At 39.9% G+C, this 24,306-nt stretch overlaps 1 protein-coding gene across 2 annotated transcripts in view; it reads left to right on the forward strand.

The window, feature by feature from the left end:
* Positions 1-12,189: 12,189 nt before the first annotated feature.
* The window catches only part of thsd7ab (thrombospondin, type I, domain containing 7Ab), a 211,001-nt gene continuing 198,884 nt past the window's right edge, over positions 12,190-24,306 (forward strand). For both annotated transcript variants that reach the window (XM_085292562.1, XM_085292561.1), the window contains exon 1: positions 12,190-13,133. In XM_085292562.1, coding sequence (XP_085148688.1) covers positions 12,983-13,133 — 151 coding nt within the window. In that variant the 5' untranslated portion in view covers positions 12,190-12,982. The remainder of the gene's footprint in view (positions 13,134-24,306) is intronic.

Below are 24,306 nucleotides of genomic sequence, written 5' to 3' on the forward strand. Positions count from 1 at the left end.
ACCGGATGGTGCAATTTGTCCATAATACCTGACAAGATGATAGGAATAAAAAAGGCTTCATCAAAAAATTACTCAAACAGTGGTTAGTTCTTTAGATGACACTAGAACATATGATAACAGCCTTGAGTGAAGAAATTATGACAAAAATACCTCATCTAACTGAAAGGTGAATTATTGTGAATGCTGGATTTATTCATAATGGCTTCAGTCTCTTACTCATGCAGTTCTGTTATTGCTTCTCATTTTGCCTTCTCATTTTGCTTTGGAAGAACATTAAAGTACACCATGTGCGCTCTGTTTTTGTTTTAAAGGGACATTCTGTCAAAAATGTATCTTTTTGGTATTGAAAACTCAGTATGTTTAGAAAAAAGCAACGTTTTATGCTCTTTGTTTTTTTTTTTTTTAAAAAAGATATATTTTGGGTCAGTTTCAAAATTTATATGTCAAAACAAATAATTACAAATGTCTCATAATAAACGTGCCTCAAACAGCATAATTCCTCACTGTTCATCTGTCTTTTCATTATTTCCAAAAACTAATTGTTCAGTGAGATCTGCCCATTCCCATTCCTGGGGTGTCCAATGCTGTTTTATCAAAGCAGGTGGTGTGTCTCAGTTACATGAAAGGGTACTGCCATCAAAGGTACATGATGCACCACATTAATAGCATCTGTGAGACAGCGCTGTCACTGCCAACATTTTCAGTACAGGGTTACTGATGTAAATGAGGCATGCTTTAACCTAAACCACCTTCTTTCCATTAATCTAACAAGGTAGTTTTTAGAAAACAAACCTAATCAGGTGGTCTTCAGTGTCTAGTCTAACAAAGAACCTCTTAGTTTCAGAACCTAATCAGTTAAGGTCCAGTGCTAAAGAGGAAGCAAACGAAGTGAAAATCAAATTAATCCGTGACTGCTTAAAAAACAAACAAAAAGCTTAAATAATTCTATATTTATAAATGTATAATGTAAGTCAGGGGTGGGCAATTCCAGGCCCCGAGGGCCAGTGTTCTGCAGGTTTTAGATCTCACCTTGGGTCAACACACCTGAATCACATGATTAGTTCATTACCAGGCCTCTGGAGAACTTCAGGACATGTTGAGGAGCTAATTTAGCCATTTAAATCAGATGTGTTGGTTCAAGGACACATCTAAAACCTGCAGGGACACCGGCCCTTAGGGCCTGGAATTGCCCACCCCTGATGTAAGTCAATGTGAGATTGTTTTTTACCTATATTATCATTTGTAATGGATAATATATATATAAAACATCATGTCTTGATGCAAGATAGATCATCCAGGAAGGTTGAGTTCCAGATTTGGTGAGTATTGTATTTGCTAACCAAGATAACTAGCATTAGCTGATAAATCCACTCTCGTATTGAAACTTTGGCCCAAAAAACTACTATGGCAGCTGTCAAAACATTCCAACATGTTACCTACATGTTGGAATGTTTTGGCAGCTGCCATATTGCTGAATAATTACTACTGTGTACTTGCACATTACTACTTTTGACCCCAACACTGATCACAACAAAGAGGGGAAATACCTCCATGCACAAACATTTGACCACACAGCATGCAATTAATTTGCAGAAATGTAATGTCTTTGATATGCTGCAAAGTCTTTGTGATGACTCGTAAAGGGGAGCCAATGAGAATTGATAAAAGAATCGAATTCTCATGCCTACCCACATCTGACCAAGAGCTCTGAACGAACTTAACCCCAAACCCACCAGCATCATAAAGAATAATTTGTATTCAGAGAGAACTACATAGATGCCTGCTATTGTTTTCTCATGACAGCAGAGCCTTGACCAAATAGACCTATAGAAAAATGAAGTAAGGACACACCGTGCATTATTTTAATGTCAGTCATTGAAAAGAAGTCTCAAATAAGGACAGCCATTATTGATGAATGGAGGGGGGAATCCAGCGTCTTTTAAAGGCACGCCTCGATTGAAGTTGGCAGCTAGATAATGGTCTGACAAGCCATTCAAATTTCAGTCAGCGTCTGTCCTTGGCAAGTTACTGAAGCTAAGTGTTGATTGTGTTGTGATACGATGTGTTGAGCCATGTGTTGTCAGACTGCTGGGCTGCTGTTTTCCTGTGATTACTTTCTGCAGGCTGTTTTTTTTTTTTTTGTGAGGGTGGATTGGAGATAAAGGTTGCTACTTTCACTACTCTGTCTACTTTACAAATGAGATTTTTTGATGGAAGGATGGCCCGTCAGTAATTAGATAAATGACAGATCTGATTTGTAGAGTAGATGCATTTGTCATTTACTGATGAAGATTAGTCTGGCAGCCTTTAGGTGGTGGCTGGTGGTGAATTTTCAGCCTGCCAGTTTCACACACATCTGCCCCATCTTATCTGTTTTTCTCCATCTGGCTGACTGATTCCACTGCGCAGCTCACAGCTGACATTTAATGGCAATAGCAGTGACAGGGGCTACGTCATAGCTGACACTTTGAACACTACTGTTATGCTGTCAACTTATTTTAAACACCTAAAAGTCTACTCTATGTAACTTGAGTACAATAAAAGTCATTGCACTGTCCCCTAAAGTTCCCTGTCATGTGTCCCACTATCTGCTAAGATTTGACATTTATCATGCACTGAAAAAAATGTCTTTAACTCAAGCAGACGGAGAAAAAGAAACATACTGTAGACCATAATGTGGAAAATCATTGTATTTAGTTAATTCCTGGTTGAAATGTTACATTTTTGTGGCTCTTATCTGGCAAACAGGAGCAGACAGCTCAAGTGTCATTATTCCTTGTGGTAAATAGACTAGACTAGGTTTTACTTCTTCTTCTTAAACCAGGTAACAATTGTTGTGCTATATATGTTTACATGCATCCTATACTCAAATAAGTGATATGATAGTGTTGGGCAACAACTAGTTCTATTTATATACTAGTCTCAAGTATAAACTCAATTTAATTGTAATTAGTTGGAATAACTGTGAAATGTATTTAATAAATTTCAGTTGCTAATTTAAATGCTGATTACAGTGTTGTTACATCCAGATATTATTTGTGAGAAAAATCTATACATAGGATGCAACATTTAGTCTGTGACTATGCAGAAATGTTTTCTTTTGACATGTTTCAAGATAACACAGGGCTTACGGGGCAGGATGCCTTACAAAGACCTGTCTGTGCATCTATACAAGCTCTATTTATTGATTTTCTCACCACCTCTTGGTTGTCAGTCAGACCGATGTGCATTCCTCTAAGGCCTGCTACCAGCTGACCATAGACTGTATATAAAAGATGGACATAACCATGAACTTATACATCAGCCACGGGTTTCTGGACTTTTTGGAACACCATGTTACCATATTTGAGTGAGAGGGTGGAGTGCTGAGTTGTTGGCTGATCGGAGCAGGCCTGGTTTGCAGACTCCAATTGCTGAATTACTCCAAAATGACAGATTGCTAAAATGGACTCTCTCTACCTTATAGCTTGTTATGTTATTGCTCAGATAATATAGATAAAAAATATTCAAAGCAAAGCAAAGACCTCGAGTAGCCATGGTGGAACTACAGTGTATGCCATGGCTTCATTTTTAGCCACAGTTTGCCACTTTGAGCTGACAATTTCATGGTGGCAAGCCATATCCATCAGTTACACCTGCGTATTTAATCACATTTTAAACTTGATCACGATTTTAGCCTACCAAGATTTTAAAATTGCATGCTATGCTAATAGACATTTTTTTAACCTTTATTTAACAAGGAAAAATAAAAATCTCTTTTCACAAGAGTGTCCTGGCAAAGAAGGACAGAAGTACATAAGTTCATCATAAGTTGCATAAATTAATAGCACATACACATACAAATCCATACGCTCGTTAACTACAGTCAAAGAGCAAAAACACAAAGCACAGAAACAACCAAGAAGTATGACCTTCAGTGTCAATAAAGAATGAAAACCTTTGTAGAAGCAATTGTCTAATGCCAGAAACAAAGGCAAAATATTTGCAGCTTAAAATAACTGCATTCAAGTAATTTAAAATTGTGAAACAAAAGAAAAATCGAGTGCCCCCTAAACCACTGACCACAGGTCTAAAAACACATTGTGTGTGTGTGTGTGTGTGTGTGTGTGTGTGTGTGTGTGTGTGTGTGTGTGTGTGTGCGCATAAATGGCACCACCTATGCTGTATGTAAAACGTTGCAGGCGAAAAAAATCAGTGAATAATGGATGAGAATAACTGTGATAATTATTTTGGCCATAATTGTGTATCCCTCTTGTCTGATATCGGAAAGAGGTTTTAACACAGATTTTGATCGTTTTATTAGTTATTTACTGTATTAGTCAGTATCATCAGTTATGGTATCTTCTAATATATTTTCCCATTCAAACATTGTCACAAAGAATAGATAATTTTGATTGCTTTGCATCATTTTCACATAACTGTACTACACGTTGAAATCTCATTACTGTTCTGTGCAACTTCAGCAAAGAGAGTTGGCACACAAGTGTTATGTCCTCAGGATAAGCAGGTTAGCCTAAATATCCTTCTGCTTCATGCTTTAGATCTTCCTTGGTAATTTCAATAAGTGCCTGCTAAGTGAGGTTAGATATTTTTTCCCTCCAGCATGTTCTGGGTCCCTAAACCAGGTGGATGTGCCCCAGATGACCGTACAGAGAGATATCAGTCTAGATTGGACATCCCTCCAAATCACTGAACCATCTCAGCATGGTTCCTGGGACCTGATAGACCAATCTTTGTATTCTGACCTCCTTTGGATATCTGGGGACTTAACCTTACCTACCCTTAAAAGCAGAGTGGGACATCAATTCGCAAAATGCCACTCAAGTGGTTCTTTACCATGATACTGACGTACATAGTCATAGTCTTGGATTTTGCTGAATTTGTTTTTGCTTCTTTTTTAATGTGTTTAATGACTTTTCTAGTGCTTGAAGTTGTTAATTTTTGTCTTCGTCTTGATGCATGCTCAATCATCCAGGTAAATAAATCTCCAAAAGTTGATTCTGTTCATCTGGACGTAGCGTTTTGTGGGAGAAACGTTTCGTCACTCATCCAAGTGACTTCTTCAGTCTCAGCTGACTGTAGGTTTCCCCAATCTTATAAACAGTACATTGGCATAATGACTGAAACCAGCCCACTGAAGGAACAATGGGCTGGGAGGTCAGTTCCTTAATCATAATTATGCAAATTCTCATGACCATTGATCAACAACCACTGACCAAAACCCACTGATCAAAGCCCACTGATCAATGGCCATGAGTACCATTCACAGAGAGTTGGGGAATGGCTGCAATCACAGCATTGTAAGATGGCGAAAGATGTACCAGGGAGGATATGAAAAGTAGCAGGTTCTTAGACTGTGAGATTTCCATCAGTAATGGGGGACATCTAAAAGCTGACGTGTACTGTAAACCTACGCATACGAATCAGTATTTAAGGTTTGACTCTCATCATCCACTGGAGCACAAACTGGGTCTCATTAGGACGCTACAACACAGAGCGAACACCATCCCCACGCCATCTCTTGGTTCTGCAATGTTTATGTTTTATGTTCTATGTGAGGTGGAGCAAATATGAACAACCTACAAATACTGCCTGCTACCACGGATGGACAGAGAGTTAAATTAGCTCTCTTAAACGCAAGATCTGTATCAAATAAAACTCACGTTCTTCGGAACTTTTTTGGTACTCATAAGCTGGATGTCATGCTCCTAACTGAGACATGGCTGCGCGCTGGTGAAGTGGCACCCTTGCTGGAACTTTGCCCCTCCGATGCCAGCTTCTTCAGCTCCCCCAGGTTGTCTGGGAGGGGAGGCAGGGTAGCCTCTATCATCAAAGACTGCTTTAAATGCAAACTAATACAAAGTCCTGGTGTTTTTACCTCATTTGAGCCCCAACTCCTGACTTTAGGCTGTCCCGTGGTTCTAATTATAGTCATCTATTGTCCACCTAAATATAATGACTTGTTTATTTCCGACTTCTTGACATGTTTTATCACTCACTATGAAAGGATTCTTATAGTGGGGGACTTTAATATTCATCTGTGTTGTGAGGATAAAGCCCTGGTCAAAGATTTCTTAAATGTAATTGATTCCTTAAACTTCACACAATTTGTGTCTAGGCAAACACGTAAGGGCCACACCCTAGACCTTGTCTTGGGCTACGGGCTGAATGTATCAATGACTGAAAATTGTGTTTTACCTATTCTAGACCACTCAGCAATTTTATTTGATATTTTAATCCCTAAATCTCCAGCTTCTGAGAGGGGTTATATTAGCCCTGAAGCATTGCTTGGAGTTAAATTACATCTACCTGATGTGTTGAACCCTATTTTTACCCAGGAGTTACGTGTGGACACCTTGACTGCGAATCTTAATAATACACTTCTTGAACTACTGGACTCTGTTGCTCCCGTAAGGAAGTTGAAATGTCAAAAAAAAACAAAAAAAAAAACGAACCCTATGCCTTGGTTAAATGAGGAGCTCTTGAACCTGAGAAGAAATTGTAGAAAAGCAGAGCGTCACTGGAGATCTTCCAGACTAGAAATATTTCTCCAGGCTTGGAAACCGAATCACTCCACAGAAACAACTTTAGTCAAAGTGGTAAATGATCTGCTGGTAAATGCAGACAATGATCGCACTTCAGTTTTATTACTGCTGGATCTAAGTGCTGCGTTTGACACTGTGGATCACTGCATTTTACTGGATAGGCTTGAACATTTTATTGGAATTACAGGAAATGTTTTATCATGGCTGAGATCTTACCTGTTTGGGAGGTCTCAGACTGTTAGTTTTAAAAATGATTTTTCCGAGACTTGTGCAGTGAGGCATGGGGTCCCTCAGGGCTCCGTACTTGGACCATTGCTGTTTTCTATGTACCTGCTGCCTCTTGGTGTTCCTTTACGTTCTTTTAATGTAACCTTTCATTGTTACGCTGATGACCTGCAGCTTTATGTTGCTTTAACCATTGGAAATTGTGTTGAAGTCTCTAAACTAGAATGTTGTTTATCTGCAATTAAGGGCTGGTTATCGGATAATTTCTTGGTCATTGGGCCACACAAATTTCAGCACTTGTCCCAAAATTTCATCTTGAAAATTGATGACAGTGTCATAAATTGCAGGAACAAGGTAAAAAACTTGGGTGTGTGGTTCAACATGGTGCTCTCCTTTGAATCTCATGTAAAAGAGATAACAAAGACCGCCTTTCATCATTTGAGGAACATAGCCAGAATCAGACAAGTTTTGTCAAGCGACACTGCAGAGGTTCTTGTCCATGCATTTGTGTCTTCCCGTATTGAATATTGCAATGCTCTTTTTTCTGGCCTACCAAAGAAAAGTTTTAGAGGTCTACAGATGGTGCAAGATGCAGCTGCTCGCATTTTAACAAAAACTGGGAAATTTGAGCAGGACCCCTGTTCTGAGATCTCTGCATTGGCTACCTTGTCAGGTTCGAGCAGATTTTAAGGTCCTGCTGCTCACCTACAAGGCTTTAAACGGATTGGCACCTACATACCTCTCCGACCTTTTACACCTTTATGTTTCATCTCGTGCTCTACGATCTTAGGACTCCGGCCTTCTAAAAGTTCCTAGAGCCAGAAAAAAGACAATTGGAGAGCGTGCTTTTTCTTTCGTGCCCCATTTCTGTGGAACAACCTCCCTCAAGATATTCGGCAGGCATGCTCTGTGGAGGATTTTAAAACTAAGTTGAAGACACATTTGTTCACCTTATCCTACATGTCTTAATTCTATGGCTTTTAGTTTTTAAATTTTTATTGTTTTTAACTTGTATTGTGTCTTTTACCTGTATTGCTATGTATCGCTTTTATTTTATTCATCTCTTTAGTTGTACAGCACTTTGTTTGAAAACACTTTATAAATAAAGTTCTTCTTCTTCTTCTTCTTCTTCTTCTTCTTCTTCTTATTATTATTATTATTATTATTATTATTATTATTATACTGCTACTGTTCAATCGAAATTTTAAATGAATATCCTCATATGTGGCTCTCATTTTTCTTAGAAACAAAAATTAGGTTAAAAAAAAGAAAATCTGGTAATTCTTTGTTTTTACATTCATCAGGTCCCATTCAGCCCAAATATCAAAGAGAGATTAAAAATGCATGCCGTGGAAGAGTTCGGGTCTTAGGAGGTTTATGATCATTCTACTAATGTTTAGCTTCAGTTATTATGGACTTATTTGGCTTGTAGTTTATATTAATTTGTTGTTGTTGTTTTTTTAGCTCCCTACTTCAATTGATTTGCTGTTTTGGTGTTTTAAGTTTCTGATTCCTGGTTTCATTGAGTTTCAATTAAGATTTTGTTTTGCTGCATAATCACAGCTGTGAGGTTTTTGGACTGATTTTCTGTTTTTAGTTTTCTCCAAATGTGGAGCTGTGTATTATAGTCAAACCTCTCTACTTTGGTATTGTCTGTTCAAAGAACATTGTTCCAAATGTCTTGTGGTTTATTCAGATGCAACTCTCTAAACCTAAGTAGTGCTACCATGTTCTTTTTATAGAGAAGAGGCTTTCTCCTGGCTTATTCTTATTGTACTGTTATGAACCTTAATACTTAACATGCTGAGTCCTGCAGCATCTGGGGTATAGCTGAGGTGATGACATGAGCTGGGTTTTAAAAAATCTTTTTATTATTATTATTATTATTATTTGTTCCCGTCTCTCTGGGCATTGCACAGTCTGACCACAGGGCGAATTTCCTGGGACAGCCATTCCTAGGAAGACTGTGGGATTGGGTTAACACTCACCTGAAAGCTCAAGACCACCTGCCAAAACCTCTGCTTTTATAGAGGTGCTTATGCTTGCAGATGATTAATTTATCAAGTGCATTTGATTAGGAGCACTTGGCTGTTACATACCTTCTTAATTCACGTGGACGCCATTAGGTTGTACATAGTTTTAAGATGCAGTCTTGTGAAAGTTTTCTTTTTCCCATATGTGTCACTCTTGTCATTAGCACAAAGCTCTTTGTCTCACATGACCATAAAACGTTTCTCCTGACAGTATTTGGCTTGTCCATGTGGGCAGCTGTGTATTTCAGTCAAACACGCTCTTAGAAACTACCAGTTGTTGTCGAGCATGACCATTAATGAGAAGTTAAAAGGCTTTTGCCTTATCAAGTAAAAAGACATAGCAGAACCTTCAAAATCACTTGGTAAAATATTTAAGTGTGTATGCATATATTTGAACCTGTATGTATACTTGACCCTGTGTGGAAAAATAAATAATTAAATAACAAAATAATGAAATAAATAAAACCCTTGTTTGTTAAAGTCATTAAAGATGTATGCTACAACCATTCAAGCCCCCTTCAAAAAAAACCAAGTCTTTAAAAGCCCAAAATTACCATGAAATTCATGGTCACGATGAGTGGTTATGAACTTCTCACCACAGTCTGTTTATGTTCCACTGTGTGCTGCCCTGTTAAATCGCTCAATAGTTTCGTATTTGGGCATCGTCAGAAATGAAAGCTTGCTTTTTATTGAATTAATATGCGTTTGGTTTATCTAGTAAATAAAACAAAACCATCATGTTAGTTTGTCCTGTTCCATACTTTATATCTTTTATCTATACTTTAATGGAGAGAACAGAATTGTCCAATCAGCCTTCATTAGCTGTGTCCCATAGATTACAACTGGTGACATCCTTGACAATACATAGGTTTCAGAATACCTAGAAACTCTCCATGAAATGTCTGTGTGAGAGGTGGATCGCTGTTCCATAACCAGAAAAATCTGCAGTACTCCTCCCTCAAAAGTTACTTGTTTGGTGCCTCCTTACATAAGCTTTACTGTAAAGACATTGTCACTGCTCTGTGCCATTTCTTTGTACTGATGTAATGAACAATTTAAAAAGTCTAATGATGTTACAGCCATACACATAACAGAAATAGTTTTCTAAAGGAGGCTTTTAACGTCTGCTTTTGTATTTATTGCCTTTTTCTGTCCTTATTTCCAATGGGGAACAATGCAGTCTTAAGAACTAGGCGATTCTGGGAGTCACTCTTCTCTCAGCCTCTTTGTGAATCTACTAACTAGGTTTATGCTCCCCCTCAGCTGCCTTGGTCTAGTAAAGACGAGCTAAAACTAGGATGACAGGTTGGCCGTCCTCAGGTCAAAGCCTGTCAGTCAGGTGTCCTGACACAGTCTCAGCCAGGTCAGACTGTCAGAGGTTGAGACAGTAGATGACGGATGAATTCTGCCTCTTCATTTTTGCCACTAGACTTCCTCTTCCTCCACTGTAATCTCTGTTCTTGTTTAATGCATTAGACAGAAAGGTACACAGATATTTACTTTTCTACTTTGACAGCATGTAAAGAGAAAATGAGTTATGAATAATTATCTGTGTAAACTGAGATGGAGCAGCTTACTCTTCTTGACTTAGATGATCTTTTTGTTTGAAGACAAAATTAAAAACACAAATTTGGTACATTAATGTGATGTTTGGTTTGTACATGCAGGCTGCTGTTGTTTTTTGTCTTGTTCTTTCTGGCTCAAATTTTTAGAGCTCAGTTGTGCTCAAGGTGTGTGTTATGCTGATATATACAATGATACAACCAGTGTTGGGGTCATTGCTTTTCTTACAAGTAATGCGGTGAAAGTAATTTGTTACATCGCTTCCTCGTTACTGCATAAAATGACCTGAAATGCAATGTCTTATAATCACCAGATAACATTATAAACCTTAAGCTACAGTGTCACACAGCAACACCAACACCAACGCAAAGCACAAAGACTTCAAAGCAATCGCTGCAGTGATTCTACTGTAGAAACATGAACAGGTAGAAATGGAGGCTGCAGCCTGACTGCTCATTGGGGCCTTTGTTACCTGATAAAGATCCAGCTCTGGCTGCTGGGCTGGGGTCTGCATGTGCTCAGCTTTAACATCACTCTGGGTTCTTGGTTAGCTTCAGCTTGGACTTTACTATTGTGCTCTTATGCAATAAAAATAAAAGTAATGTCCGCTCCTCAAAAGCTGCTTCACCGCTTTCCTTCTGCCACAGTTATTTCTGTATAACGGAAGAACCTTTGTAATGTGACAAATGGCATAATTGTAACTGTAATAAGTATTGAATTCATGGCAGTACAGTAATGTACTAAAAAAATTACAACCAACTCTGGGTACAGTGGGTACTGGGTACTCGTATTAAACAGGGCCAAAGTTCACAGTAATGAGGTCAGTGTTATGTAAATGTAGTCTCTGTAAGTCAAACGCTCAGGTTTCAGACTGCTCTACATGCTCGATTAAAGACAGCTTTTTTTTAGTCTTGGCTCTGTTTGATCTTGGGCAGAGAGGATATCTTTAATACAGCTCTGGCTTTGGGCACAGAGGCCCCACCAACCTGCTGTTGAAACCTGATTTTTGTCAGTGACAGCCAATCAGATGAGATTTGGATTAAAACAGAGGGTGGCCCTAAAGATACGTTAAAACAGCTTATTCTGTAGAGAGGACAAAGTAAGAGGTTGCACCAAGATACTGTACGATAAACGGATTATTTTGAACAGTGAAAAAAGTGAATGGATCTGGAAATGAACACTACCGCCTCTCTGTAAAGGTAAAACCTCACCACATTGTATGTGAGACTTGTCTTTATGAACCAGGAGGTTAGCGACTTATAATTGCAGCCTTAACTTCCACTGACATAGCAGAGGATGGTGCCTTTAAAATGAATCAAACAGTATCTTCAGGTGATGTTTCCTGGATTTTTTTTTTGCTGATGAAATTCCTCATGGTGGTGCTCTTTTCTTTGTCTATTCAGCCATGGCTGATAAAACTGCTCATTGTAAATACCCACTTACATGTCCCATCTTCAGAAAACAAATAAATAAAACTTCATATCCTGGCCGCTACATGAATTTGAAAAAGGAAATAATAATTGCTCCTCTTGCTCGAAACATTTTTAACATTGAGTATATTTAAAAAAGCCAATATGTTTATATATCCAGTAATTTCCATTAATTTTTGTTGACAAAATGGGTAATAAAAGTCTGTAATTCCACTTATCTGTTCTATAATTTCACTTTCACAGCCCTTTCACACGGCCACAGTTATCACCTCGCCCTCATCTTTCACGCGCTCGCTTCCACTCTCCTTTAGTGTTTTGCTCCTCCTTGCTCCCCCCCCCCCTTCCACTTACTCTTGCTCTGCATTAAACCCAGCTTGTCTCTCTGATCCCGGGAGGACTGCTTATGGGAGCTCCTCGGACCAGTGTGAGCCCTGCTGGTTTCCAGTCGCCTTGCAGCACTGCACGTGGAAGAGGAGGTGGAGGAGGGAGTATTTGTCCTTGTGCCCTAGGCAGGAGAAAGAAAATAAGGGGAGAAAAAGGAGAAACTGAGGCAGAGAAAACAAGGAATGAGCTTGTTAGAGATGCAGAATGTAAAAATAAAGGGAAAGTAATGCAGCGAGATGAGAAAAGATGAGGGCAGGGGAGAAAAATAGGAAAAAGCCAGAAGTAGAAAAGGAGAGAGCGAGCGCAGGGTGGCGGAGGGAGAAGAGCAAATGAGTGAGCGAATAGGAGTGGAAGAGAGAGAGTGAGCGAGAGCAAGTGAGAGGGAGGGAGGCGTACAACACTGCAGACACTCGCCCACTGTCACTGCTCCACAGCCAGAGGACAGAGGCAGCAGCGGCAGCAGAGGAAGCGGATACGATGGAGGAGGACGACTGTACCATCCATCTGCAGCTCAGTCCCCGTCACTGACAGCCTCCCTCTGGGACCATCCTGCCAAGTTGGGAACAAAACTACACTCCTGTCCTTCACAACACCAAGTACTGGACCCTCAACTCCTGCAGGAACACTGTGCACAAGATCATCATTATTTTTCCCGCTCTTGCACTCCCGCACACTTACTCACACACCTTCTCTCAAACTGAAGCCCACTTCACTCTGCCTATTGGACTAGCGAGTTTTTTGTTGTTTTCCATCATCGCTGCCTTCCGAGCTGAGTGGATTTACTTTTATCCTGTGGAGGACCATGGGGCTGGGGTGGAGGGGTACAGGAGGGGCCATCCAAAAAAGGACAGAGGAGAGCTGGTACCATTTGGTGGCATTGCTGCTGTTGTGTGGTTTCTGGGAGGCTCACACACAGACAGATGATGGGAAGTCTGTCTACTTCTGGGAAACAGGTACTGCTAAACCACTAATTAGAGATTAAATGTGATCCTTTGCTTTACATATGGAGTGTTTATGATAGCTGCTGATGTATTAGTGTGTTGCTTCTGAGTGTGGGAGGTCACATACCGTAGCTGCGCCAACAGCACAATCAGTCAGATCTTATCGTAAATGTTTTCTAACTCATTATATGTGGATAATGTGGCATGAACAGGGTGATAACCGTTTTATGGCACATTTTAAATCTATGCATGCATCGGTGGAAATAAAAGCTTCTTAGATCTAGTGCAGAAATGTTCTCATGACTTATTGGGTTTCAGAGATCTAAAAGGCTTCCAGATGACACACTTTGGCTGTCTCAATTTTTTTTTTTCGTTGAGGTTTACGCCGCTGAACTTCAAAGATGCATACACTTGAAAAATGACCCAGAAATCTACAGTAGAATCTCGCTTCTTCGTACTGAATCGCATGTGGCACGCAGGACAAATATGATCCATTTTTCAATAGATTAGTTTCATCTCCCTGAGTCTCAGGTGATGCACTGTTATTGAAATGTTGCTGTTGTGTTTTACAGCATGCAGATGATTGATAGGCACTGCATCACTATTGCGGTTGGCAACGGGTTTGATGCTGCTGATACAAAATCAGCTCTGAATATGAGGGTGTTGTGTGTTTTTGAGGCTCACGCGTGTAGAAGATTGTAGATTGAGTGGGTACAGTAGTTCTTATCTTTACACGTGCTTGTTCTCTACACTGAATCTAGCTGCACTGAAATGTCTATCAGAGACACATCTAAATATTGAGTGCTGTGGTGAATTAGATCCCCATACTTGATGCTGAGCACTACTCTAAGGTTTTAGAGTACATATCGTGCACTAGGTTCAGATTAACTACTAACAGATGCAAAAATTAACCTTTGCAGTCATTTTTAAAAACATCTAGGACGTCCTTTAAGGCACAAATTAAATAACGATCGCTTCATTTCCCAGTTTGATGCTCAGGAGATTTAAGGTGTGCTCTTCTCATTCAACGTTTGGAAAAGTTTTTATTTTCTCAATGCCGGTACAACTTTGTCATCTCTCTCAAACTCAAACGGCGCCACTCTGCATGTCCTGCCCCGCCTTGCTCAGCACCAGTCCCCAGTTGACGTATCCCACGTCTCTCCCGTGGTTCTGCATCTTTAAAGAGGATGTAGCTGAGTAAGGAGATTAAAGGAGCAGGGATTTAACAACCCAGGAAAGACAGCCCAGGGAAGAGACTTGAGAAAGAGAAAGGCAGAGTGAGCACTGCAGGCAGAGAGAGGGACTAACTTAACCTACATCTACCCTACTGTAGGTCATAATGATTATGCCTCTCTCCCACGCTACAGCACCTTTCTCCCACACTATACAAGCTCCTCAACTGGAAAGCTCTAGGCTCTGCGCTTTGAAATGTAATCCAGTGTTGGGAGTTTGTTCACTTCTTCCCAAATAAAAGGTAGTGCATTGATTTCAGCCCTGGAGTGTTCTTTCTTCTGAGTCTCTTTGGTTTGACAATTGCCTGCAGAGTATTAAAATCACATAGGGCAATTTACCGCTTTGGATCCTGGTGCTTTTCATCAAAATGTGATTATGTTTGTGCAAGATTTGCATACTTTTTCTTTCCAATGGAAGTTGTTTTTCCCGTTATTTATTTATTTTTTTAAGAAAAGAAACGCAAAATACGATGATGTTTGTGCACACTTGCAGAGTGTGCAGTGGAGGGAATATTCTTGTGGCAAGCAATGCGCTGATGTTTTGCATATTGATGAGTCTAGCTGAAATACAGCCCCTGTCTTCAAAACTGTGGGGAATTGGGCCTGCATTGCTTTTATTGCCTTCTGTGGAAATATGATGTATCTCTTTTGGAAGGTGAGACAGTTCATTGGTGATTTTTTTTTTCTTTTTTCATGGAGAATACTATTCAAATGAAGCAGATGGAGACAACAGGATCCTCCAGCAATTGCAAGTGATATTTCTGCAGGTGGCGTTAGGATAGCTGAAGGAAAAAAGAAAATGATTATAGCCACCATGAGGATGATGGTAGTGATGATGGTGATGGTGATAATGGCATACCACAGATTTTCTGGGGCCTCTGAGTGTTTGCTGGGAGTTTGCCTTCGTCTCAGATCCTGTTTTCACGCCATTTTCTCCCTGTCACTTTCTCACAACTGTGCACTCCTTCTACACTTCTTCCTCTGCATCTTTATCACTTTGTTTCCCTGTCTAGCACTCAGACCATATTTTGCATTGCTTTTTTAAGAGCCACAGCCCAAACAATAAAACAATGAAATATGATGAAATCTCAGAGAAACTTATTGTCACGAGGCAACACCAGGATGTCAATCTATCTATTATAAACCCCCCCAACCCATCCTTGCCTCCACAAACACGCACCGCAGCAGGTGCATCTTCCCGATTCAGTTACAGTGTGTGTGCTTCATTATACTCAGTTGTTGAAGCAACAAGGTTGCCAGGTTTGTACTGTCAAGACCTCCCATGTTTGCCTGAGGACAAGGCAATTACAGGTGGTGGAGTATTATGTACTGTAGTATTTCGATATCTTGAGCATCTGCCTCACTGTAAGTGCTCCTTAAACAGGGCTTTGAGGTTTGATACTGATGCATGTTAATGTTCCAGTGGATCCTTAAATGCATCAATTATCCACAACATTAAAACCACCTGCCTAATATTGTGTGATCTGTCTCAACCCGGCAAACAGCTCTGATGCATCAGTGTATGGATATGGGACATCTGGGGTGTCCTGTGGTGCTTGGCATGGTGAATTTTTGGATCTTGTAGGTTTTGATGTGGGGCCCCCAGGGATTGGGATTATTCTGGCGTATCCCACAGATGCTCAATTGAATTGAGCTGTTTGAAAGATGGGATAATGCTTTTGTGGCTCATTGTCATGTTTCTTGAGCTGTTCCTGAGCAGTTTTGTGGCATGGCTGGATGCCGCCATCAGAGAAGCAGTTGGTCGACAAAAGTGTTTGCAAAAGCGGTCGCAAAAGAAATCCACTTGTATGGACGTCAACAGGAAAATAAACCTCAGTACAACATGATCCCCATTTTGTAAATTATGGCAAAAAAGATGATAAAGCAAAGTGTAAGATGAGGAAAGGTGGGAATTCACACACCAATGGGTGCTGACCAGTTACAAGTAACGTGTTACTGTAATCCAATTACTTTTTTCAAGTAACGAGTAAAGTAAGGTATTACTATTGCAGAAAAGGTAATTAGATGACTGTTACTCTCCCGTAAGCACGCCGCTTTACTGCGTTACTAAAACCGTGATTTTTTTTTTTTTTGCGAGAGTCTCTCATGACAATGACGTAAGCGAGTGTGATGTTCATGGCAACAGCTGTGTGCAGATCAACAATGGATAATATAACAAGTGCGGCAGAGAGTATGACTGTGCAGCGTTTAAAGCGTGGAAGTACTGACCTTACTTTGAGTTTGAATCTGTAAAAAGTGACAAAAACATTAGTGTCCGCTGTTCACTGCGTGGGAAGAAAACTTCTTTTTACAACGAAAAAAACCCCTAAACTTCTGAGCAAGCACCGACAGTACGCTGCCACGGGAATGTGAAACTCCCAGATCCTTCCACTGACCACTACGACACATGTGCACCAGGGCAAACCTCCGCCTGCCCCACTCCTGCTATACAGGTGAAAATAGAGCAACAGGACCGCTGAGTCTTTGATTTTATTTATTTTCTGCTGTGATTTACATGCATTTATTTGAAAGAGTGAGTGTAAACACAAAAAACTATTTCATTTTCTGTGCTGGAATGTGCAGAAAATAGGTTTAATCAAATTTCTTCCAGTCAGAGAATGTTGCATATAATTTAATGTTTGCTTCATGCGTAAAGTTAAAAGATTAAAACTAATAAAACTAGTTTCAAAAAGAGACTTTTTCATTTGATTACATTTTATATGATGGATTATGCAGAAAAAATAGAATTGGGCTGAAAGATCTATTGCTTTATTACCTATTCAGGTTGTAAATCATTTTTAAAAAAGTAACTAAGTAACTAAGTAACTAATTACTTTTGAAGATAAGTAATCAGTAAAGTAACGGGATTACTTTTGGGGGGAAGTAATCAGTAATTAGTTACTGATTACTTTTTTCAAGTAACTTGACCAACACTGGTGCTGACACTGTAGCTACAGCAGTCGTTTATATAGAGGTCTATGAGTCCCATGGATGCTCAGTTTGATTAGGATCTGGAATGTTTGGAGTCAATGCTTTTGGGATCTTTATGTATTCCTAAGTGGTGTTAGCTGTAGCAGGGTGCATTGTCCTGTTTGGAGAGGTAGCCATGGTCAGAGTATCTTTGCCCTTAGTGGTTTGGTGTGGTACATCTCATAATGTAATGTCCATACGAATGCTACAGTAGGACCCAAAGTTTAGCAGAAGGACATCACATTGTAACAAGATAATCATGACTTGTTAGTGCTTTTAATGCTTCGGTTTCATAAAAAGCACAAAAAAAGAAGTGAAGCTTACCTTTAAAATGTACATCAGCAGGTGTTAATTCATTTATCAGTCTGATCTGACAGCCTGATCTTATCACTCTTGATCAACCTTCTACCTTTCCTGATTGGCCGCTCGTAATCTTTCCCGGAATCCAGATTACGTCACCTCTGGATCCTGATCAAGCCAATCCGCAATTACCTGCCGTCTTACCTCATCAAGTTAAGTCACACTTCACAGCATGTGCCTCTCAGTCACAGGCCTGTTAACTCAACTGAGACATGCACAAGCTCTCAACTAGCTGCTCTTATATGTTGTTTGCCATTTGTGTTTGTGAATACAGTCAATCAGAAAATGAAAAATCTTGTTCAAATTTGCATTTTAAGCAACAGATCGCTTCTTTTGAGACCTTATGCCTGGACAAAGTTTATACACATAAAAGCGCAGCAGTAGGTCTTCTTCAGGATACTGATTTGGCACCTGTTACTCTACATGCTCCTCAAAGAGCATCAACAGTTAAAAAGTTTCCTGAGCTGTTAACTAACCACCCTCATAAAACAGATGCTTGAAAGACAAGGATTTTGATATTGATACCATAGGGGTGTCTACTTGGAGGCTGGGTGGACACCACTGGCCAGATCCAGTATTTTTATATCAACCACGCCAGTTAACACAACTGTCATCTCTTTGCTTTCCCCTTCACTCATTTACAATTTCCCTTCAAAGTGGGGGGGGGGGGGATAGGTCTGCATCCCCATCTATTGACCAGTGACCTGGTAACACCTTTGAACTCTTCGTACATAATAAAACAACTACATGTCCATCTTGATGCATTGTTTGTGCAGGGGGGGGGGAACTAGTAGATTTAATGACATTTAACAAAGTTAAAAACAAAGTGGGTGTTGTAAATGTTCATTACTAAAAACTGATAATATAGCACATTTCTAAGTGGTTGCTAGACATGTATAATTCAGCTTTTGCAAATATAAATAAGATGTTATTGTGAAATTAAAATGACACAGTACTTTTATGAGGTATTGTGGGTGCTACAAATTGCTAACACTAGGCCGTTTTAGCCCATTGTTAGGTGTGATTGCATCATATACAATTCAGTATTTTGTGGATCTAAAGTAAATGTTAAATGTGGTTAAAAAGAAATGCTATGATGCCTTTTATAAGGTGTTATACATATAAAATGTGCATAAATCTCTTGGGAACTAGCTACTTGCGAGCTGTTTGCTAGGCAACATGATGTTGTAATGTCAGGTAAGAACCTTCAGGGGCCTAAGATGTACCTGTGTGCCAAGTTTGGTTGCTCATTCCCTGATGGTCTAGGAGGAATTTGTAGAAAGAAACACAGACAGATTATCGATTATCTTTTCTAAAGTCAAGTTGTTCTTTTTTATTTCTCTTACACAAAGTGCCTTTTAATACATGGATATTAATTTCGCTTTTTACTTTAGTTACTTGATACAAGGTACCTTTCTTGAGAATGCTAGCATCTATCGGCCTGTACATTTGTTGGACCTGCTTCTCTAATGACCTGTCAGTTTCCAGAACCAATGCAGGTTTAGTCCTACAAGGTATCATCCAATAGGGATTATTCTGGTTTTCTGCTCTGTGACGTGCTGCAGTGTGTCAACACATCTCGCCCATGTCACTGTTCAGGACACAGGTGCAGGGCAACTATTGCTGACAGGCCATTGTTAGCTGAATACATTCCTCCTTTTACAGAGCCGCCAGCAGTGAAGGATGTCATCCTCGCTCAGGGTTGTTACTGGCTCTCCCACAATCACCTGCTATTATGGTGGACCCACTGAAGAGGCCATCCAGGAAATTGAGGGAGAGCGGGTGTGACAGGTTCTCAAGTTCACTACAGCATGTCAAGGGCGTTACATGGAGAACAAAAAAAAATCCTTTAGCCAAACTGATAGTGGTAACCAAAGACAAGAGAAGATTAGTTTAAGGGGAACCCCTTGAGATAAATGGAAACAAAAGAACAGTGATCTTTTTCAGGCTGTTTGCACTAAAAAAGCAGACAGTTCCCCTCTAGCCTTATCGTCTGTTAAAGCAACACATCTGACATCTTAGGAAGGTTATATTTATATTCATGTGCAATGGATTTGGCTACATTTTCCCATTTTAAACTTCTTATTCTGTTTTACTGGCATACTTGATTGATTCATGTCCTCAAATCACCTCAGCATCAACCCCACAACCTTTCCAACATCTAAATTAGAGCCTGTTGTGTCTGTACTGCCATGGAAATCCTTTGCCTCAAATAGCTATGTGCTAATACCTGTGTACCTGTATGATATCTACCAGTTTTCTTTTCATTAAGCCGGAAACAAACAAATGTCTGAGTAAATAGCTGTAGCTGTGATAGCAGCAGGAAAGTGACTGGCATCATCCCAAATGAGAATATCCCTTGGAGACTCCCACCTCATTTTAGCGAGTGCATTACAACGTGACCCTCAATGACCCTAATTAGCATAGCACCTGACGGCAGACAAGGATCTGGTCCATAATTGGCCAGCCAGTGTTAAAATTCCTTAGCAACAGGCAACAAATTTAGGCCACGCATATAAATTAAGATAATTTCCTTGGGAATTTCATTTTTCATTACAGAGTGTGCCAGTGGGGTTTATTTTAATTCAGTATGCCCCTGTTTTTGTTTTCCTTTTCAGTTGGGTGAGAGTGAAAATGGAGGGTAATTGTGTCTGTTGTGCATCTCGCCCTGCAACCATCAGAAAATGAGCACTCAGCAGCTTGTGGAAACAACAACAGCCATGTGGCCTCAGCATCTTTATGCCTGAAAGAGGATGGAAGCTATTTTTCAAAGTTACGTTTAGTCTCAGTGGAAAAAGACTGAACACAGCTCGGGCTCAAATGATCGGCACTTTACTGTCATTGAAATGACACAGAGCTCAGCAACAGCACTCCATGACATTGTACCTGATTTTTTTTTTTTCAAAGCATTTGCAGCAAAATGTGTCACGTTTGACCCACATTGATCTGTTTTGTGGCTTTAGAGATATTACCCTACTACTCTCCGCTCCAGACTGCTGTGCTTTTAGAAATTGCCAATCCATCCAGTGGAGAAAGATGCCAAAGAGATGCCAGAGTTTGTTTAATCTAAATGGCAGAGCTTACACTAAGAACTGGCTTGGCTATTACTGATATAGGAGGCACGGCAGAATTAGAGATTACACTTCATCCAAAAAACTTTATTTAGAGTAAGATAAGAGGATTCCCACTGCTTTATTCCACCCTATTGAAATGGCTCGCAGCATATTTTAGATGCAGTGCTTTGTCATTCAACCACCAGAGTACTTTTTGCATGGTCCTGAGTAAGCAGATCAGTGATAGATTTATGTTGCGTAGGACTGTTATCTTTCTGATTATCTGCCTTGACCTGGTATATCAAAGTGGTACGTGCTGCTATGAAAAGATTAGAAAGTGAGATAAAAAAATGAAGACCTTTTTTAAAAAATTGGTACATTTTCTTGTGTGCATTCTCAGTTTTTGCAGTGAAATTATTAACTATTATGTCCTCACTGTTGCAAAGTACATATAACATATTACAGTATCCATCAATAAACACTCATTCTAGTCCCAGTTCATATGCAGGAACAACCAGTGATGTACTGACTTTTGGAAGGAATGTGATGGGGAGCGACAGGATCAAAGGCTAGAGGTCGAAGGCGTATGGATATTAGTTCAGTCTCTGAAAAGATGTGGTTTCCCTGTATACTCATGTGAGGCGCTAATAGCTCAGTCACACTAGAGTTTGAGTATGCAACGCCCTCAACCTGTGGATACATGGTGGGATTGACAAATGTTTGCAAATAGTTACCGACTAATTTATTCATGCAGACAGATTTAACACGCTGCACTCAATCAGAGTCAGTCTGCAGTGATCAGTGCAGTGCATCTCATTGCAGTTGAGAATGCAACCAACTCAAGTTGCTGCATTCTAGTTATATTTCGATATAAAAGCAAGATTGCCAAACAGTTTGTGGTAAAACTGCAGAGACAACATCACTGTTTACAGAGCCTGGACTTCGTATGATTCAGTTAATGTGAATTTCTGTGTATTTTACAGCAACAGATTTGAAACAGATGGCAATTACAATTTTCTTTATCACTATTAATTGCTGTATTGTCACAAAATATTGCATGTAATTGTCAAGTTGACCCCCTTCAATCACAAACAGACTAATAGAAGACTGACTCCATCCTATCTTGCAATCAGTTGCTGTCTTCAAAGCTGGTGCCTGACAGCAGCCACCAATTGCAAATGGTGGCAGAAAATTGGTCTCCGTCTTCAAGGCATCCATTTGAAAAACAAGAATATTACAAGTTCCTTGCAAAAAGTTGTAATAATTTTGGTTGTACCATGGTAGTATCATAACCAGAAATCATAGAAAACCAAAATCATAGTTCCAGTTTTGTAATATCCTCAGATAAACCACTTGATCCAAACGTCAGGAAAAAGGTGACAATGTCACATTTTATTCTGAGCATGTCAACAGACATGCTAACATCCTGGCTCTGTGGTCTCTGATTGTTTACACATCTTTTTGGCAGGTGATTCACTCAAAGTCCCATGTCAGACTGCTCAGAGGAAATATTTTAAGCTAAAATCATGTTGGCAATTTCATTCGTTCACATAATCCAATCAAACCCCCCCATATTATAAAGAAGTAACAAAATGTTCTCTATAAATTGAACATAGTCTTGGCAGATGAGCTGACCCCAGAACAGGCTGACAGTGCAGGCTTAGCTGATGCACTTGCACGCATCCTACTGGCAAATCTCACTCAGGGCATTTAAGCTGCACACTGATTCACAACCCATCTCCACCCCTGCTCCTCCCTCTCATGCTGTGTCGGACTTAATCACTGTTAATGTCTGATCTTGCTGATGCTTGCTCCGGTCAGTACAGGGGTCGTTCTGCTCTTGTCCCCACCCAATCATATACCCAGCACGTTTTTTTTTTTTTTTTTTGCTTGACATTCTTCTCTCGATTGGGAATGATTTGCTTGTAATCAATCGTCAACACAAACCTTTTCTATCTCAAAAGTCTAATAAGAGTGTGCAGCCCAGATGAGTTAAGAAGTATGCTGAGCCAACATCGAAATCATATCTATAATTCAACCATAACTAGTTTGTTTCTTTGATTATAATGATTCTGAGTGAAATACAGGTAAACTTAAACAGAGCAGCAAAGCAGAAACATATTCCCTTCTTTTTCCGTCCCACTTGTTTTTCTCCTGAGTTTGTGGGTTTGTGTTTTTCTCGTACAATGGGGTCGTGTCCCTTTGGTGTCTCTTCCCAAACAAGGACTTAAATCTCCACTCAGCCACAAGTTGAAACACAAACAAATAACCGGACCCATATTGAGGAAACCAAGCACTCTCGTGGTCAGAGAGTGGCATTCAAAACAGGCCCTTGACTTCCCAAGAGGCAACGAGGCAGCTTCAGTGGGCTGAGAGGAATTGCGGTATCATCGAAGAAAGCAGTGACATTTACCTGAAAGGAGCCTGTGCTGCCTCCCCCGATGCTATTCTAATAAAGCTGAAGATATGTAGGTGGCTTGGAAGTAAATATCCTCCTGTCTATCCAGCAGCTCTGTCATTAATCCTTCATCTCCCCCACTGGCCATCCATTTTTATTGTTTTTTATTTATTTATTTTTTGCTCAGCCATGAGGTAGTCATGTCCCCATATTTTTTTGAAGATAAAAGCTTTCTTTTCCATGGCGGTTTGGGTGTTTTGCTCCCCAGTGGAAAAAGCTGATATCTAACTGTCATAGATGGTCTGAGAAGCACTCACTGTTGCACCGCAGAAAGATTATAATTCATCTGTAGATCACGTAATGAACTGTACACAGACTGCTTTAATATGCAGTGCAGTTTAGAGTCATATATCAAAGCTACTAAATCGGAATATAATGAGAACATTACATTAGTGTATTGAGCTTCTGTTGTTGGTTTGAAAACCATACTGCATTTGAACGCCATGCTGTACTTGTGCAGTTTTGACCACATTTATGAATGCTTTGCCATTTGTTTCTGGACCATGTGTTCTTGGTTTATCGAGTAAAAATGGTGCAGTAATTCCTCAGAGTGCATTAAGCAACAGCGACAGAAAAATGGCTTCAGGTAATTGTTTGTGAGGGTGTTCTTCAATCCCGCTTTTGATGTTGTTTGTCTGTTGAAATCTGGAAATCCTGCGTTCTCGTCTGTTTTAGTTTGTTTTCATTTAGTGTGATAAGCTGAAGGAGTAATCAGTCAGCCACAACATTAAAACTGCCTCCCAAATATTGTGTAAAGTTCGTCGTGCTGCTGAAACAGCTCTTAGTCATGTACAGTACATATATTGGACATGTAGAAATATTCTGTGGTCGCCAGCACAGGGCAGATGTTTGAATTTGGAGTTGGTTTTTTTTAGGTTTTTAGTTTGGGGAAAGAGTTTTCCCATGTTGTTGCTTAAAGTATTACAAAATTTGAAGTTTACTTTGTAAATCCTGGTCCAAAACAGCAATAAAGCAGGCCTGTCATATGACTGACAGGTTGCTGCCATATGCATGTGCAGTCCCTCAATTGGATTTGCCACTTGCTCATCAGATCTGGACTTACTACACTGACATAGAAGCAAAAATTCTCAGCTCGTGAAATTAAGACAGAT

This window comes from Mchenga conophoros, linkage group LG11 (genome assembly GCF_057382185.1).
Source record: "Mchenga conophoros isolate Kocher_MC1m ecotype Shallow Benthic linkage group LG11, M_conophoros_male_GT1.1, whole genome shotgun sequence".
NCBI classification, from domain to species: Eukaryota; Metazoa; Chordata; class Actinopteri; order Cichliformes; family Cichlidae; genus Mchenga; species Mchenga conophoros.